The 19,644-nt window shown below is 43.7% G+C and overlaps 1 protein-coding gene across 7 annotated transcripts in view; it reads right to left on the bottom strand.

Annotated features, from left to right (window-relative positions):
* DPP6 (dipeptidyl peptidase like 6) overlaps positions 1-19,644 on the bottom strand; it is a 783,294-nt gene that overhangs the window by 230,638 nt on the left and 533,012 nt on the right. For all 7 annotated transcript variants that reach the window (XM_074946297.1, XM_074946290.1, XM_074946293.1 and 4 more), the window contains one exon: positions 3,446-3,540. In XM_074946297.1, coding sequence (XP_074802398.1) covers positions 3,446-3,540 — 95 coding nt within the window. The remainder of the gene's footprint in view (positions 1-3,445; positions 3,541-19,644) is intronic.

The following is a 19,644-nucleotide window of genomic DNA, read 5'->3' on the forward strand; positions in this document are numbered from 1 at the left end:
TGCCATCAATTGGGCTGGAGAACCCACGTTGGTGATCTGCAGAATTAAATATTTTTTGGGAGGGAAAACAAAGTAGTAGGGGATTGGGGGGTTGGAAGGAGTGCTAGTCTGGAGACTATCTTTCTTTATGGTATGGCCAAAAACTAAGAACCTATGGAATAAAAAGCAGACAGTGAAAGGCTATTTGAAGCCATAGAAAATAAAACTCATATGAATTCAGCTAAGAAGAGTCAGCTATTAAAGGAATCTAGTCTATTCCTCTACACAGAGCACAGATGATGCTCTCCGTGGGAATAACAGCATAGAGCAGTTATAGGAACAATTATTATATGCAGTTAGCAGAAAGTATTCAACAGAGACAGCCTGCTGGTCTAGATCCAACACGTGGTGCTGTCATGCAGAGAATGGATGAAAACAAGCCTCGGTCTGTTCATGGGCTGATGGTGCTCTTAGGCCATATTAGAGGGAGCATATACTATGTGACGGTGCTCCGCACTGACCTGAAAGGCACAACCGATAGGTTCTGGAGAAAATTCCATTCAACAGTCATTGTCAGGGAACAGAGGCACCTCAGCATGTGGCCTTTGAGGCTGGTGGGAAATGAATAGGGGAAAAAAAAACATGGGGGTTTCCTAGGAGGAAAGCATGAAATATTTGTTGTATTGTAGAGTTGCACTACTAAACAAAGAAAGAGCTGGATGACTACTGGTTTTGTTGCAAGCTGAAACATGAAAACCACGACCAAACCCTTATTCCACAGGTCTAAAATACACATCAGGACACTAGTGGTATGTCCTTGAAGGCAGATGCGGTTTATTTATTCTCCCCTTCTTAGCTCCCTGATATGAATTTCTGTGGTTGAACTGAATTTCTGTGGTTCACTTTGTAAAGGTGCCAGGGAATCAGGCATTGATGTAATTAGCTATGCAGTGTCTGCTTGTGGACAAAGTTATGGTAAAACAGTACAGCCTCGGAGACGTAGCAAGGTGTGAAGGTAAAATGAAAACATGTGGCCTTTAAAGCTGGATATAGCACAATGATAAAAAGCTTGAAGACAGTACCTCAGTATTGCTTTTAGGCAGATCTTTTAGGCATATTTAACACATTGACACTGTGCTAGAACTATGGATGAGGAAATTTGAGATTACTGCAGCGTGAAGTCAATATGGAATGTGGTTTTAGTATTTTCTTGAAGCCAAACCGGTTTCTGAACAAGGCTTTCTTGTGCGGGGGGGGGGAGGGGGGGGGTTTGGCTGGCAAAATTCAGTCCACAATTTCCAGTGCTCTTTTTAATAGCTGTTAGGCAATTATGTTAAATGTACCTTAGCTTTGTTCTGCTTTTGTGACCAGACATATTTCTGGGATCTTGGAAGGAGAAGAACCTTTGACTGCACCAAAACTTAGAGGAACAAAAGTTTGATGCCAAAGGGCAGTGGATTCTTTGATGGTGTTTTGCACCATTCCTGCAAAGCAGGCAGAAAAGCAGCTCTACCAGCCATGTGGGGATTCCCCTGCATATGGGAATGCGATTGTTGGCTGGCAAAATGGCCTCTTGAAGGATGTTTCCAGTCAGTGCAACTTAGAGCAAAATGGCTTAGCATGGGGAGGATGGTGCATATGGATAAGAGAAAGCCCAATCCCTCCTATATGGGGGGGAAAGTTAGGTAATAAACACTGTAGCTTTGAGGCAGCAGGCTTTCTGCTACATAGTCTTTTCTGAAGGGATTCGGGTGCAGCAAAAGGGAGAAATTCTACATATCTGGATGTATTAGCAGAGGACTGGGGCATCTGCACAGAGAATCAGACTCTCAGCAATATCCCCCAAGCCACCTTGCTTTCTGCCTTCCAAGGCAACTTCATGTAGCAGTGGTTCTTAACCTGGGGTGCATGCACTCCCTGGGGGTGCGAGATGCCCTTTCTGGGGGTGTGAGACATGCCAGATTTTTTTAGAAGGTAAATCATCGAAAACACAAATTAAGCACAGGCACATAAATACAACTACTTTGCTTAATCAAACCTATGTATTTATTAACATTATATATTTTTAACGATTACTGTGATATACAAACAAAAATATATCTAGGTTTAAAGAACTGACCTACTTGAACAATTTTTGATAAGGGGTGCAAGAATATATTTTGAGAACCAAAGGGGTGCAGGCTGCAGTAAAGTTTAAGAACCATTAGAGCATTGCTGTTGTGTCTCCTCATCCTTGCCTGGCCTCAAAACGCAGCAGGAGGGGATGAATGACTAGAAGAGTTAATCCTATCAGGGTTATATCTCCAGAAGGGCTTTCACAACATCAGAGAAGAAGGCAAGATGCCACTGATATTCAGTTCTGCTCCCTCCAATACAGTTTTGGGGTTTGAGGTCTTCTGCACCTTTCATACCAGTTTAGATAGGTATTTATATCGTGTTCCTGACTGAGGTGTTTAAATGCCTCTGGTGTCCCCTTGACGGTTACAATTGTGTGGGAATGATCTGAACCAGAGTGCATGGTAGAGATGAGATAGGCAGAACAGGTCATCCAAAGTGATAGGGATCTCTTGTCTATAGTGGAGTGGTGAATGATATTAATTTGCAGTATTAGCTTCTCATCCAGAATGTCTTCAGCTCAAATGCATGAGCATTAATTTTAGAACAACAATGAGGTTCATCTTTCATTACCGCTGTAAATACAAGTGTACTTTTTATGTCAGGCAATTGTCTTTTACTAACTTGATCTATTCATTTTTACAGCAAGTGTTGATAATATTCTGGTATTTAACATGTTAGCTTCGTCATCATGCTGGGTTAATTTGGTATATGATTTAATGTTACAAAACTTTTTCATTATCTTCTACATAGATACAATTCTGTCTTATGCATCAATTGGTTCTCTCAACTTACTACAGGAACCCCTTACTAACACCTTATTCCCATAACCCATTTGATTTTTCCCTGTAACCTGACATGCAGTAACCCCATTACATTGCTCCAGATGTTTTAAACAAAATTTCTTTTAATAATTTCATTCCAGTTCAAACTTTGTGCAAACGAAATCAGCATCTCCCAAGTGTTTGAAGAAATATTTGTGTGTGGGTGGTGGGGGGGGGGGGGGAGAGAGAATCAGTCCTAGCAGTGTAAAGCAAATTATAAATATATAATTGCAAAGTTCTTTAAAGTAACTGTGTAAAAGCCTAAGGTATTTCTCTTTCAGTGACATATGATATGCAAGGCTTGCTTCAAATACCTGTAGTAGAGAGCTTTCTGCAAACAGAAGGAAACTGAGCTTCTGGCTTAATAAAGAAAGCACAGATTCTATTTCACATTATCTGTAGTTGCTTAGTCCAGAGTATTCTGCTTGGCAATACATGAAGTTGAAAATTAAATGTCATTTTCTACTTTATTGACCTGAATGCAAGAAAACTGTAAAATTATTCTGCTTATTAAAGAAGATACTTACGATTTTTTTGTTTTCTATTAATACCATTGAATTGTTTGTTTCAACATTCCGCAGGATCACAGTGCCATTCTGGTTTCTATAAATGAATTCTTTATCTGCAGGAAAAAGAAAAAAGAACATTAAGGAAATTGGACAGATTTTAGCCAGCGAAGTTGCTTATTTATGTAGAACTAACTATGGATTTGTGCCAAAAAGAACTACTGGTTTCTATTCTATTTAGTGTTCTTATACCACACTTATTCTAATCTATTCTGTATAGGTTCTAAAAACCTGCTCATGACTGTTGTCTCTGAGTACCTTCCAGAAGTGCATTAAGTAACATGACTAACATCTGTGATGTTTCTGTTCTCTCATCCTCTGTTCAGGGGGAGAAATGTGTGCAGGGAAGTGTTTTCATTCCGATTTTTTAATTATATACACATACACATGTGCAGAGCAGGAGGGAGAGTGCTACATGTTTATTTTACAGAAAGCCAGGTCAAAGCAATGACAGGAAGGTGGTGAGGTTTGTGAGGGTCCTTTAGTTGAGGGTTGGGCTTGATCAGTACTTTGATGGGAGAACACCGGAGAAAAATCATGGTACTGCACAAAGGGGTGTTTGAAGGTAGATCTCTTCTCTAGAGTCAGTAATGTCCTTGCATTCCAGTAGAGCATGCTGCTGGAGACTGCACCTTTCAAATAAAACCTAAAACTGAGGTCCTGACCACTTTATCATTAAAAGATCCCATGACACTTTTCAGACCTCGCTGAATTAAGAACTTGGGCTATTATTCTAGCTGCCTAAATTCCCCCTTCCAGTTTAAATTAGGGAAGCAATTCTTCACTTCCTGTCTTAAAATGCCACAAACCTGCCTCAACAGGTGGGGAAACTGATCGATCCAGCAATGACTGGGACAGTCCCAGTTGAAGGGGGAGGAGAATACACGCTGAGGGGATGCAGGGGTGCCCCTCCCCTACAGAGTTTCTAGCCACTCATTTGAGGAGTCTGGTGGCACCTTAAAGACTAACGGATTCATTTGGGCATAAGCTTTTGTGGGTAAAAAACCCCACTGCATCTGAAGAAGTGGGGTTTTTTACCCATGAAAGCTTATGCCCAAATAAGTCTGTTGGTCTTTAAGGTGCCACCGGACTCCTCATTGTTTTTGTGGATACAGACTAACACAGCTTCCCCTCTGATACTAGCCCCTCATTGACTAGCTTGGGGAGGAAGGGAGCTGATTGTTCCCTCAACTTCTCCTTTCACTAATTTAAACCCTAGCCTGGGCCAAGTGGAGCCTTTTTTTGTTTTGGATGCAATCGCATTTAAGAGATTTCAGCCCAATGTGATCAGGTAGTCTCATGAGAATTCTACCAGCTTGGGGCAAAGTCTTATGAGAACAGCTCACAAGATTCCAAGACTGTCAAATCCAAACCTGAATCTAAACTCTAGCCTTATTCTGGCCTCAAATTCTAGCCTAAATCTAATCCGAATTCAAAAGCCATCTGCTCTATGCACCTCTATTCTGGATAGAAAGTATTAAGTGTACAACATTATTAGTATCAGTAACGTTGCTTAGCATATTTCTATATCTGCCTGCAACCCATCATCTCCATTTGAATAAAATACCATTGCAATTTAATTGGCGTAATGTATAAAATAAGTATATCAAGAGATACCAAGGTGTCAATACCAATTTCTCTTGGTATTGACACCTCCTCATCAATTATTGGGAGTGGACCACATCCACCCTGATTGAATTGGCCTTGTCGTCACTGGTTCTCCACTTCTCTTCATGTGCCAGTATATTTATGCTTGTATCTGTAATTTTCACTCCATGCATCTGAAGAAGTGGGTTTTTACCCACGAAAGCTTACGCCCAAATAAATCTGTTAGTCTTTAAGGTGCCACCGGACTCCTCGTTGTGTTATGTAGCAACATGCGAGATCTTTCAATTATATATTCTATTCAGTATACAACAGGCCAACTTTAAGTGTGGTCAGATACACCATTCAAAGTATTAAGATATTTTCTAATTAAGTAAATTGATTATTAAACCCTGACCCCCAACTGGAAGCTTGACTCAGAGACCTTAAGGTCAGAAGGGACCATCATGATCATCTAGTCTGACCTCCTGCACATTGCAGGTCACCCACTCCTGTAATAGATCCGTAACCTCCATCTGAGTTATTGAAGTCCTCAAATCATGGTTTAAAGGCTTCAAGTTACAGGGAATTCACCATTTACACTAGTTTAAATCTGCAAGTAACCCGTGTCCCATGCTACAGAGGAAGGGTCACTTCCCGCAGGGTCTCTGCCAATCTGATCAGGAGAAAATTCCTTCCCAACCCCAAATATGGAGATCAGTTAGATCCTGAGCATGTGGGCAAGACCCACCAGTCAGACACCTGGGAAAGAATTCTCTGTAGTAATTCAGAGTCCTCCCCATCTAGTGTCCCATCACTGGCCACTGTAGGTATTTGCTGCTAGCAGTCGCAGATCGGCTACATGCCATTGTAGGCAGTCTCATCATACCATCCCCTCCATAAACTTATCAAGCTCAGTCTTGAAGCCAGTTAGGTGTTTTGCCCACATTGCTCCCCTGGGAAGGCTGTTCCAGAACTTCAATCCTCTTGAACACATAGGTGAAGTATATTATTAATCAAATGAGTCTGTAGGTTTATTAATAATTAGTACCTATTTCTCAGACCATAACACAAACTGACAAGAATTATATTGCTCTCCCTAATGAAATCTCTACTAAACTTTTATTACTCCTTATTTCCCTGGTTACACTTACCCTAACGAAAACAAAATGCTTTAATGAACTGTAAATCTTCAAGGTTACTATGTAAATGCTATTCCATAGCTGGAAGTAGTAAACTTTCCTAAAAATTTAACAAGCTTAAAATCTTGTGTTAATCTCTTCTATGTGTTTCTAGCACTACTAAAACACATTTTAAAAAGAGAAAACCAGCATTCATTTGTCAAGGCTCTATATCTTGCTATTATATTCAGAACAGGCCATCGATAAAAGGTCCAATTTAATGAACAGAAAATTGGTTTGCTTAAAGGAAGAACAAATTGATCCACACTGTGTTCCAGGCAAAACACAATAAGTTTTAGCTAGTCTTCTAGTCAGGTTATCTTAGTCATCAAACGAATCAATGAATAATATTAGGCTTTTGTTTTGAAATGTGTGATTTGTTCCGGTAAAAGACTATTCTTTTTAATGGGACGTACCTCAATCAAAGACAAAAGCAACACAGCAATCTTTGTCTCTAATGAATTCTGTTCAGCGAACTGATGAGAATTTGCAGTCTGATTAATAGCTGTCACTACAGTTGATAAAGGTCACCACTGAATCTCATTGTTTACATCTGCCTTTCGGTGTGGCTGCTATTCAGTGTAAATGTTGCTGAAAAATTGTAATTTTTAGGCATAATGCTGTTTATTCCACAATATAATGGATTTCTTGAACAGCAGAGTTAGAACATAAGAATGGCCCCAGTGGGTCAGACCAATGGTCCATCTAGTCCAGTATCCTGTCTTCTGACAGTGGCCAGTGGGAATGAACAGAACAGGGCAATTTCGAGTGATCCATCTCGTCAGCCAGTCTCAACTTCCAGCAGTCAGAAGTTTAGGTCACTTAGATTACTCCTCCCCCTCATCCAACTTCCAGGAAATTGACCATTTGAAAGAATTTCTAAAAAAAATCCACATTTCTCCATTATTGATGATGACAAAAGTGCTCAGAAATAACCTTATGGGTTGACCCTATATAATACAAGTGTGGAGCACTGAGAGTATTGGCACAAGGTAAAAAACAATGACATGAAGACCAGACAATGCCACAGAACCCAATTCTGCATTAGTGAGTGTGCTGGGAAGCAGGAATTAGTCTTAGCAGCAGGCTGAGTATCCTTCTGAAGTCCCTGCCTCCTCAAACATGGCCATCCTCTGCCCACGCCCTGACTCTTTTATTCACTCTATACACTTGAACGTAAGAGAAAGGGCGCACACAGGACTTGAGATATTCTGCTACCCAGTGCATAAGGATTGTGCATAACCTTACATGAAGCTTCTACTTGTTGGACACAACAGGGGCCAGATCCTGCTCCAGTAAAGTCAACAATCAAACTCCCATTGATTTCAATGGAGCAGGATTGGGTAAGGACTTGGAGTAAAATTTTCAAAAGGGCCTTAAAACCAGATTATCAAAGGTATTTAGAGGCCTACAAGTACAGATACAGAAAGGCACCTACTAGGATTTCCAAAAGCACCTATCCTGTTGAATTCAACTTATTTCAAGGGGATTTAGGTGCCTAACCTGCTCAGATACTTAATTGCCACTGAAATCAACTGACAGTCTCAAACAATTGAATTCAAACCCACTGAAAGTCAAGGAGACTTTGGATCCTAAGTGCCTATGTCTCTTTCAAAAATTGGACTTAGGTGAAAATTTTGCTGTTGAGGGCTCAATGTCTACAACGCAGAACTTGCCTTTATTGAAATACAACAGGCCACAACTAAGTTGGCTTCATTCCTTAAAAGGGAAACTTCACGATTACCCACCTCCTCTTCTGAAGGCTTTTTATCTGCATGGCTATGGTTTTTTTTAAAGTTACTGATGCTGTAAGTTATTAAACCTTCCCACACATTGTCCTAAATCTAAGAATCCAGTATAGACCTGCTTCACTGCACATAAGATGAACAAGTGAACCTCTAATGTACCATCATGACCTCTCCTAGATTGAATAAACACATAGGACAGATCCTGCTAATCTTACACCTGCATGCAGTCCCACTGAATCCATGGAACTCCTTGTACGAGTAAAAAGAGCCAGGCCTTGCCTACAACGCGAAGGTTTTGCTGGTATACCAATACCAGTATAGTTAAACTCGCAAGACCAGCTAGTGTGGTTGAAGTTATATCGGTATACAAATGCTTACACTAGTGCAGCTTAAATTGGTTCCTCTCGCCAGTTGAAGCTATACTAGTCTGAGCACAGTTATACCAGTAAAACTGCATCTACACTGGGGCTTTTACTGCTGTAGCTTTCTTGGTTAAAATTTTTTTTTTTAAAATCAGACCCCTAACTGACATGTGTTACCTATCAGCTCTGTGTTCTTGGGGAACCAGGGCGCAGTATCCAGCCTGTCTGACTCACGAAAGACCTCTCTCCCCACCCCTACACAGCCTCTGCTTGAACCAAAGCCGATCAGAAGAAAGACTTACAAAAAGCAATGAAAAGGCAGTGGGAGACCCACCTAAACCCCTCCAGACAAGGGTGACAGGATTAAGGAAACTCCCCTAGCCTCAGTTGCATCGAAGATGGGACAGGGAGGCATCCCCATTAGCATACAGAATGGAGAACAGCGATTCCAAGGCAAGAACCACACGGAACTCTGGGACCAGAAAAGCAGGGAAGCACGGCCAGTGAAGAAGCTTGGCAACATGTGACCTCCAGAAGAAGAAGGGGGAATGTCCGAGTTCCAGCAACGCAGACACAGGTAACTAACCGCTTTCATGTTCTCTCCACAGGTACCATTGCGGAGAGTGGACCAGACGATACGTCTGGGGGGAGAAAGCAGAAGGAGACTCCGCTGGTTGGAAGGCATGAGATGCGATGTCCTGAGGTTGGGGGTTCCACGACCACCACTCCCAAGAGAAGGAGGCGGGTGGTGGTGGTCGGGGACTCTCTCCTCCGGGGGACTGAGTCATCTATCTGCCGCCCTGACCGGGAAAACCGAGAAGTCTGCTGCTTGCCAGGGGCTAAGATTCGCGATGTGACGGAGAGACTGCCGAGACTCATCAAGCCCTCGGATAGCTACCCCTTCCTGTTTCTCCACGTGGGCACCAATGATACTGCCAGGAATGACCTTGAGTGGATCACTGCGGACTACATGGCTCTGGGAAGAAGGATAAAGGAGTTTGAGGTGCAAGTGGTGTTCTCGTCCATCCTCCCCGTGGAAGGAAAAGGCCAGGGCAGGGACCGTCGAATCGTGGAAGTCAACAAATGGCTACGCAGGTGGTGTCGGAGAGAAGGCTTTGCATTCTTTGACCATGGGATGGTGTTCCAAGAAGGAGGAGTGCTGGGCAGAGACGGGCTCCATCTTACGAAGAGAGGGAAGAGCATCTTTGCGAGCAGGCTGGCTAACCTAGTAAGGAGGGCTTTAAACTAGGTTCACCGGGGGAAGGAGACCAAAGCCCTGAGGTAAGTGGGAAAGCGGGATACCGGGAGGAAGGACAGGCAGGAACGTCTGTGAGGGGAGGGCTCCTGCCTCATACTGAGAATGAGGGGCGATCAGCAGGTTCTCTCAAGTGCTTATATACGAATGCACAAAGCCTTGGTAACAAGCAGGGAGAACTGGAGGTCCTGGTGATGTCAGGGAATTATGACGTGATTGGAATAACAGAGACTTGGTGGGATAACTCACATGACTGGAGTACTGTCATGGATGGTTATAAACTGTTCAGGAAGGACAGGCAGGGCAGAAAAGGTGGGGGAGTAGCACTGTATGTAAGGGAGCAGTATGACTGCTCAGAGCTCCGGTACGAAACTGCAGAAAAACCTGAGTGTCTCTGGATTAAGTTTAGAAGTGCGAGCAACAAGAGTGATGTAGTGGTGGGAGTCTGCTATAGACCACCGGATCAGGGGGATGAGGTGGATGAGGCTTTCTTCCGGCAACTCGCAGAAGCTACTAGATCGCACGCCCTGGTTCTCATGGGTGACTTTAATTTTCCTGATATTTGCTGGGAGAGCAATACAGCGGTGCATAGACAATCCAGGAAGTTTTTGGAAAGCGTAGGGGACAATTTCCTGGTGCAAGTGCTAGACGAGCCAACTAGGGGGGGAGCTTTTCTTGACCTCCTGCTCACAAACAGGGAAGAATTAGTGGGGGAAGCAAAAGTGGATGGGAATCTGGGAGGCAGTGACCATGAGATGGTCGAGTTCAGGATCCTGACACAGGGAAGAAAGGTAAACAGCAGGATACGGACCCTGGACTTCAGGAAAGCAGACTTTGACTCCCTCAGGGAGCAGATGGGTAAGATCCCCTGGGGGACTAACATGAAGGGGAAAGGAGTCCAGGAGAGCTGGCTGTATTTCAAGGAATCCCTGTTGAGGTTACAGGGACAAACCATCCCGATGAGTCGAAAGAATAGTAAATATGGCAGGCGACCAGCTTGACTTAATGGTGAAATCCTAGCGGATCTTAAACATAAAAAAGAAGCTTACAAGAAGTGGAAGGTTGGACATATGACCAGGGAAGAGTATAAAGATATTGCTCGGGCATGTAGGAATGAAATCAGGAGGGCCAAATCGCACCTGGAGCTGCAGCTAGCAAGAGATGTCAAGAGTAACAAGAAGGGTTTCTTCTTCAAGAAGGGTATGTTGGCAACAAGAAGAAAGCCAAGGAAAGTGTGGGCCCCTTACTGAATGAGGGAGGCAGCCTAGTGACAGAGGATGTGGAAAAAGCTAATGTGCTCAATGCTTTTTTTGCCTCTGTCTTCACTAACAAGGACAGCTCCCAGACTGCTGCGCTGGGCATCGCAACATGGGGAGTAGATGGCCAGCCCTCTGTGGAGAAAGAGGTGGTTAGGGACTATTTAGAAAAGCTGGACGTGCACAAGTCCATGGGGCCGGACGAGTTGCATCCGAGAGTGCTAAAGGAATTGGCGGATGTGATTGCAGAGCCATTGGCCATTATCTTTGAAAACTCGTGGCGAACTGGGGAAGTCCCAGATGACTGGAAAAAGGCTAATGTAGTGCCAATCTTTAAAAAAGGGAAGAAGGAGGATCCTGGGAACTACAGGCCGGTCAGCCTCACCTCAGTCCCCGGAAAAATCATGGAGCAGGTCCTCAAGGAATCAATCCTGAAGCACTTACACGAGAGGAAAGTGATCAGGAACAGTCAGCATGGATTCACCAAGGGAAGGTCATGCCTGACTAATCTAATCACCTTCTATGATGAGATTACTGATTCTGTGGATGAAGGGAAAGCAGTGGATGTATTGTTTCTTGACTTTAGCAATGCTTTTGACACTGTCTCCCACAGTATTCTTGTCAGCAAGTTAAAGAAGTATGGGCTGGATGAATATACTATAAGGTGGGTAGAAAGTTGGCTAGATTGTCGGGCTCAACGGGTAGTGATCAATGGCTCCATGTCTAGTTGGCAGCCGGTGTCAAGTGGAGTGCCCCAGGGGTCAGTCCTGGGACCGGTTTTGTTCAATATCTTCATAAATGATCTGGAGGATGGTGTGGATTGCACTCTTAGCAAATTTGCGGATGATACTAAACTGGGAGGAGTGGTAGATACATTGGAGGGCAGAGATAGGATACAGAGGGACCTGGACAAATTGGAGGATTGGGCCAAAAGAAACCTGATGAGGTTCAATAAGGATAAGTGCAGGGTCCTGCACTTAGGACGGAAGAACTCAATGCACAGCTACAGACTAGGGACCGAATGGCTAGGCAGCAGTTCTGCGGAAAAGGACCTAGGGGTTACAGTGGACGAGAAGCTGGATATGAGTCAGCAGTGTGCCCTTGTTGCCAAGAAGGCCAATGGCATTTTGGGATGTATAAGTAGGGGCATAGCGAGCAGATCGAGGGACGTGATCGTTCCCCTCTATTCGACATTGGTGAGGCCTCATCTGGAGTACTGTGTCCAGTTTTGGGCCCCACACTACAAGAAGGATGTGGATAAATTGGAGAGAGTCCAGCGAAGGGCAACAAAAATGATTAGGGGTCTGGAACACATGACTTATGAGGAGAGGCTGAGGGAACTGGGATTGTTTAGTCTGCAGAAGAGAAGAATGAGGGGGGATTTGATAGCTGCTTTCAACTACCTGAGAGGGGGTTCCAAAGAGGATGGTTCTAGACTATTCTCAGTGGTAGAAGATGACAGGACAAGGAGTAATGGTCTCAAGTTGCAGTGGGGGAGGTTTAGGTTGGATATTAGGAAAAACTTTTTCACTAGGAGGGTGGTGAAACACTGGAATGCGTTACCTAGGGAGGTGGTAGAATCTCCTTCCTTAGAAGTTTTTAAGGTCAGGCTTGACAAAGCCCTGGCTGGGATGATTTAATTGGGGATTGGTCCTGCTTTGAGCAGGGGGTTGGACTAGATGACCTCCTGAGGTCCCTTCCAACCCTGATATTCTATGATTCTATGATGGGGAATCTCTGCTCCAGATGTTAATGAACCCATGCCTGCACACACCCACCTCAGTAGTTATCAGACAAATTCTAGTAATAAATCCTTTATTGGTATCCAAAATACTGAAGTTGCCTAACTGCATTGTGAGCTCCCTCGAAGGAACACTACCCATAGCCAGGAATGATCCGTTCCTATTGTCTAGCCTGAACAAAACAACTTTGGTATACTCCCTTGAGCCATCAGTTTACCCACAAACAAACCTAGTGTTCTCCCTTGAACCATTGTTCTTCCCCTACAAAAACCCTAACCCACGCTCAAGTAAGTGCTCTTATGCTTGGATCCAAAATCTGCATCAGTTTCATTGGGACTTCATCTTCTCCTGACTGATTGTGCTGGGGGCTCTGCCTGTCTCCAGCATTCCAGACCCACCACCTGGGACCCCCAATCGATTCAAGCTTCACGGAGTGGTGAGAACCCAGCTCTCTCTCTAAGTACAGCCTTCTGACCCTGACTTGTGCGATCAGTTATAGTTTTCTAAACCTGACTTTTATAATCAAATTTAAGTTAGACTTAATACTATAACTGTTTTGTTTGCTTGACTCCCCTTGTATGGTTATTACCTAGCAAGAAATAACTTTCATGGTTAAGCTGGTTGCTTCTCTCTCTCTCTCTCTGCAGCAACGCTCCTCATACCTAAGCTAAAGATCCCTGCAGCGCCCAAAAACCCTGTGGGGTTTGCTCATCCGGTGGGTTACTACCAGAACAATTGTAACGTGAAAGCGGGGATAAGGACGTGCTGAGTCCAGGGGCATATAAGGGTGGCAGCTTGAAAGTGCTGCTCGACCCAGCCGGCTCAGGCGTGCTCTATTCCGGTGCGGTGCCCATGGCATGTGAGGGTGACAGCTTGGAGGTAAAAAGAAAAGGAGTACTTCTGGCACCTTAGAGACTAACCAATTTATCTGAGCATGAGCTTTCGTGAGCTACAGCTCACTTCATCGGATGCATACTGTGGAAAGACAGTATGCATCCGATGAAGTGAGCTGTAGCTGTAGCTAAATTGGTTAGTCTCTAAGGTGCCACAAGTCCTCCTTCTCTTTTTGCGAATACAGACTAACACGGCTGTTACTCTGAAACCTGTCAGCTTGGAGGTAGGTGCTGCTCGATCCAGCCTGCTGAGTCCAAGGGCCTATGAGGGTGACAGCTTGGAAGTGCTGCTAGACCCAGCTTACTGAGTCCAGGGACATATAAGGGTTCACCTTGGGAGTGCTGATTAACTCGTCCTCTCAGACGTGCTCTGTTAATGTGTGTGTGTGTGTGTGTCCGTCTGATTCTGGGGCTGGAAGAACCCAGCCCTGGGGAACCTAGCTCCTGCAGGACAGCTCCATTGGGAGGGAACTTGCAGCAGGGAGAAGTAGAGCTCCATATGAGAACACAAGGGACACAGGCAGTACATTGACAGAAATACAGAACCCCCTCTCCCCACGAAGAGTAACCCTAATAAATGAGCAAACCCCAAAGTAATGGGCAAATCTGGTAACACATGGCTACATTGGTAAAACTTTTAAGTGTAGACCAGGCCCAGGATTTCGCCCTTGATTAAAAAAAACAACCCAGAGTGAGTTGTATACGAATGGAGAGCAACGTATATATTCTTGAACAACCACCAGCAACAACAACAAAGGCTTCAGTTAATATCATTTTAGGGACTGTGTGCACCTAAGTCCATGTTTTATAGAGATACCAATTGACTAGATGGACTTATATCAGTTTAATTATTTGTTCTTCCAGAGCCACCCTTCAAATCATCTGCCAAAAGATCCTGCCAGCGAAGAGAGTGTCCACTGAGAATCATTTAACACATTTTAACTCATTACACAGTGTATTATGGATTTCTGCCAGCTTACAAGGCCCAATATTCTGTGTCCTTTTTAGCCACTAGCCAGAAAAATTCCACAGAAGAACACAATGAGAGATGCAGAGAAACTAATGAAAGAAATCATTATGCCAACACAATTTAATGTATGTTTTACAAGGCAATAGTTAAAAGGACATTTGTGCTTCTAAATGCCCTTTGGACATATCCAAGCACAACCCAGGGGTCACAAGTAATCTAAAAGATGACACTCTCTGATTACATTTACTTTTTATGGCAACCATACTAAATGGGTATCCATATTTCTTTGAAATTAAGTGAATTTTAACTTCAAACCTGAAAGAGTTGTGGGTAACCAATACATGACATCATTTGTCAGCAACAGTTTCCTTTCTTGTGTGTGTGTGTGTCTGTTAGATTGGTTACCCAGGACTCTGTCAACTCTGTACTCTCTTGCAGCACATCCTGCTTCCTCTCCATTAGTGTGAACCAAGAAGAAATGCAGAGCTCCCACTTAAAGAGGTGGTACACTGCACTGTGGCTCAAAATTTCGTTAGTGATTTTGGGTGCCTCCATTTTCAGATGTCCAACTCGACACATCCTAAAGGGGCCTTATTTTCAGAAAATGCTGAGCACTGGGTGTCTGAGAATCAGGTGCCTTCCTGATGTCTCAAGTCGGGCAGCCAAATAACTGACCTCTGTTGAAATATTGTGCTGGGGATCCTTCCAGATACCCCATGGTAAAAATAAGGTTGACCACAGTCGGACATGAGAAGTTCTAAGGAATTACAGTCTGGACTAGGGGACAAATATTTACATCAGTGTCAACGAACAGGAAGAAATAATGGCTTTACAACCATTCTATCAATATTAAACTGATACAGTAATAACATCCAATATTATAGCTCAGAGATAGGAACACAAGATGCATGAGAGACTGATAAACTTTTGAGAAGAATTTTCCTGTTACATTATTTGTCTCTAGAGAGCATAACTACTTGTTCAATGATATAGAGCAATAAGAATTTCATCCAGATAAATACAAAATAATGTAGCCTTTTGTTACCTTTTCAGACCTCAGCAAACACAACAAATTACTGAAAGGCATAAAAATAGAAATTCTAAAATTGTCATGCAGTTACTTTTCAGACATCTCAGTAAAAACCAGAAGGTCACATTAGAACCGTTAGGACAGGTTCGGCCTGGGACAGAGAATGCCCTAATTAGTGGTCTAATCAAGAATCACGCAAAGAAAAAATGACATCTCAAAACTATGACAATTAGACAATGTCAACAAAGTAGGCTGTAGACCGCCCTATGAGAGCAGTTTGACTCAGCTTTCTCAGGGCTGAAGTTATTCTGGAGTATGCAATGTAACCTGCTGTGATTTAGTTGTTCACTGGGCATACCTAATGTTGTTGGACCATCGGAAGAAGGTAAGGTATCTTTTGTTTATTTCTCACCATTGCAGCTCAAATGAAGGAGCACATTTGCAACAGACCCCGCTTCCACTAATGTTAGCCACATTAACTAGCTGATAGTTAATATCTGACAGACTTACAGAATTCTCTCAGTGAATCCAGTGAGCTTCACAGGAAGTGAAATTACTGTATCCAATTCTAACTGGAAAGGAACTTTTCAGATAGGAAGAATGTAATTATTTGAGTTGGAGTTGAGCCAAGACACCAATATTAATATCCGTTCTCTTCCTGAAAGGTGCCATAGTATCTTTAATGACCACAAGCGGTCAGGACCTTAGTTTTATATTGCATCTGAAAGACAAAACTTCGGTTCAATGGCCCCTAATACCAAGACGCTGGGTGGGGGGTTGGGGGGAGGAAGGAAAGGGGGTGAGGGGAAGGGAGGGGTGGCTCAGCACCATGGCAGTGGAAAGGTTCCATCTGCTGACTCACCACTGCCAATTCCTACCCCTACCTGGGATTTCCCTGATGTTGTCCCAGTCAAGGGTTAATCAGGCCTACCTGGTTAGCATTTACAATCAAACAAGCTAACAGCCAGGATGTAGGACTGTAAGATAGTGTTTGAGACACAGACTGTATTAATATTCATTGGGAATTAATAAATGATTCACGCAATGGAATGGAATGAGGCTAAATGAAAGAAAAATATTTTACTTCCCTCTTTCTCATTGAGGTTTCTATTTATGTTATTTTCAGGCTCAAATCCTACCACACTGCCTTAGCAGACACAGGGACCTGAGAAGCAGTGCAGTTACCATCCACTGGGGGAAGGTGGGATTCAAAAATCTCATGCACAGTGTACCAAGGCCCTTGCACCTCAATGCGTAGAAGGCTTGAGGGACAGGATGAAGAAAAGGGACAGGGACAGGATGGAGGATAGCTCAGACATAGGTGAGAGGTTTATTGCAGGAGTGGGTGGGTGAGATTCTGTGGCCTGCATTATGCAGGAGGTCAGACTAGATGATCATAATGGTCCCTTCTGACCTTAATATCTATGAATCTATAAGGCACTCAACGCAAGGCTACACAAATCCAGCAGCCATTCACACCACAGTGGGGGATGCAACTCTCCAAGGGATCACTGTTGCCTCTGTGCATTGTGGGGGAGGATTTAAGGCCCTGTGGGATTTAGGCCTTACAGCGTATGAGGAATTGCATTTCTGCTCTTATGCTAAAGAATAACATTTTATTGTCACAATAGCAATAGAACCTGCAAACTTTGAACCTAGAAATGCTGCATGTAGCATGGAGTACCCATTTGTATTCACTAGGTAACCATGCCCTCTCTCAGCAAACCACTGAGGTGATAAAGCAGCCTGCAAGCACTGAGTCTGCAATAGGCTTACAGATTAAAAACAGCCAACCTTCCAGCCAAACAATTCACCTGGACATCTGAAAACGCACACATGGAATGTAAATTGTGAAGGGCTTGGGAATTCCAGTCAAAACAATGTTTTCTGAGTGATGAGAAATAGCAAGCATGACAGGCTGAGGTGAAGAGGCTGCTCTGTCTGTGATCAGCGCACAGATAAGTACCATACAAACGGGCCCAATCCTGCAAGGTGCAGAGCGACCACAGCTCCCACTGATTGATTTTGAGAGCAGAGGAATTAGATTGTGAGAAAACAAGGACAGAATGAGACAAAGTACAAAGAAGAGGAAATTTAAAGCAACAGAAAAAGGAACTAGGGAAAGTCTGGTGGGAGACAAACACAACAGAGAGATTAATAGAAATGCAATGAGTGGGAAGAGAAAGTCCAAGAACAGGATGGTGAAGAAGCACTAGCATAGCCAAGCTTAGAAAGTAATACTGATTTTATTCTGCATTCATGATATGAGAAACTGTAATTTTTTTTATATATTAGAGTGTAGGTCTGGTTCTGGCTTAACTGCTCACTTTGGGTAGTACCTCTCTTGCTGCAATCAGTGGGATAACTTGCATAGTAACTCAGTGCAAAGGAGGCAGAGCTGACTCAGAGTTTCTCTGAGGGGCAGGCATTGTGTGTTCCTCAGTATAGCACCAAGGAATCAGATGACGCCAAACAAGAAATAACACGATACAAGCTCACTAAGCCTTGTGCTGCTAAAATGCTTGCTTTGTAATCCATATAAACAAAAACTACAGCTCGCCCCCAAAAGTGGGCAAAGCTGCAACAGCAGAGTGTTGCAATGAAGCCTTATAAAATTAAGGTCTCATTTTTACCAGCCATGCTGCAGTGTGTCTTTCAATCTTCTATGAAGTGTAGTCACAAACAATTACAATTAAACCCCCAAATTACTGGTGAATCCACAACCCAATGCACATCCCAAGCACCTTGGTCAGAGGCTGGGAAAAACACAATGAGGAAAGGGAGAGAAATCCTCCCATCTACCCAGTCTTTGGGGTGGCACCAAAGGTGCTCTGCAGTGGGGGATGAGGAAATCAGAGAACCTATGTACCAGGGAACTTCTAGCTCGCAGCCTAGGCACACCCGTGACTCACCCACAATTTTACCTCCCCACCTCCCTCACTCATGAGTATTGCTACAGAACAATGCCCAATGGAGCTGGCCTCCATGGCACACAGAGGTGTGCCCCCTCGTGTAGCTCATTAGGAACACAGTTCTCCAGCCTCAACTCAGCTCCGCTCTCTGCCAACAAGCAAGGGCCTGGTTACCTAAGGGACAGCTTCTCTTCCCTTGTCATAGCACCATGTCTGGGACCTACAGCGGCACTTGAGCTGACCACACCCTAGTTAAAAAGGGAGGGAGCCTCTGCCTGGGCATTTCCAGGCAGATTCCTCGGCTCTCGCCCTTTTATTTGAGGGCTGTTACTCAGCAGTGCAGAAATAAGCAACCTTTTAATATACTCCCAGACACTGCTGTAAGGAAGCAGCTAGGAACAGGGAACAGCTTGCCCATAACAACATGAGTGCAGCCCTTCATTCTGGGAGGAAACTCATTTTTATCTTTCTGGCATTATGGGTCATTATCGTTTTACTGCCTTTAGCACTTTTTGCATGAAGAGCTAAGACGAAAACTTTTCTAAATAGGTGAGTTACTGTAATTTAGCTAACTGCTGAATATCACATTGCATTGGTACATTAAGTAAGCACAACATGACAGAGTGTGCTTTATTATGCAAGAAGTAGTTTTAATCATTCATCACTTCAATGCAGCACATACCCACTGCAACAATCTGATGCTTTTTCAGTGGCAGCATTCAAGTAAAACAATTATATCCCAGGCAAATTAAAGGTGGAAAGAGCCCCCACCATCTACATGCATCTAGCAGCCTTTTAAATTTACATGTCCAAGGTTAAAAGAGAGGCTGAGGTCTCCTAGAAAAATATATACATCAGTTACAAAATTCTATTTATATCTTTTGTCTGATCCCAAACCCTGGAAAATCCAAGTTAGAAAAAGATTAGTTTGTCCAGATACGGCGCAGAACTGGGACCAAACCCAAGTCTTAAACCCAAAATTTGATGAGGTGGAGTTCCGGATTAAGAGCCAGATTATGTGGCTAGCTCTAAGGGTCTGAACCAACCCCCCAGGTCAGAACAGCCCTGGTTTGGATGGGGATCCCAGCTTTGTAGTTCAGGTGTATCCATCTTTGGTAAAGCTGTGCTCGCTAAAGATGCGGGTGAGAAACGGGGACCTGATTTCAGTTTCACAGAAGTGCCTCTAACCTGGCTCTGGATGCTTTTACAATATGGCAGCATGTACAA

The sequence above is a fragment of the Natator depressus genome, chromosome 2, assembly GCF_965152275.1.
Source record: "Natator depressus isolate rNatDep1 chromosome 2, rNatDep2.hap1, whole genome shotgun sequence".
NCBI classification, from domain to species: Eukaryota; Metazoa; Chordata; order Testudines; family Cheloniidae; genus Natator; species Natator depressus.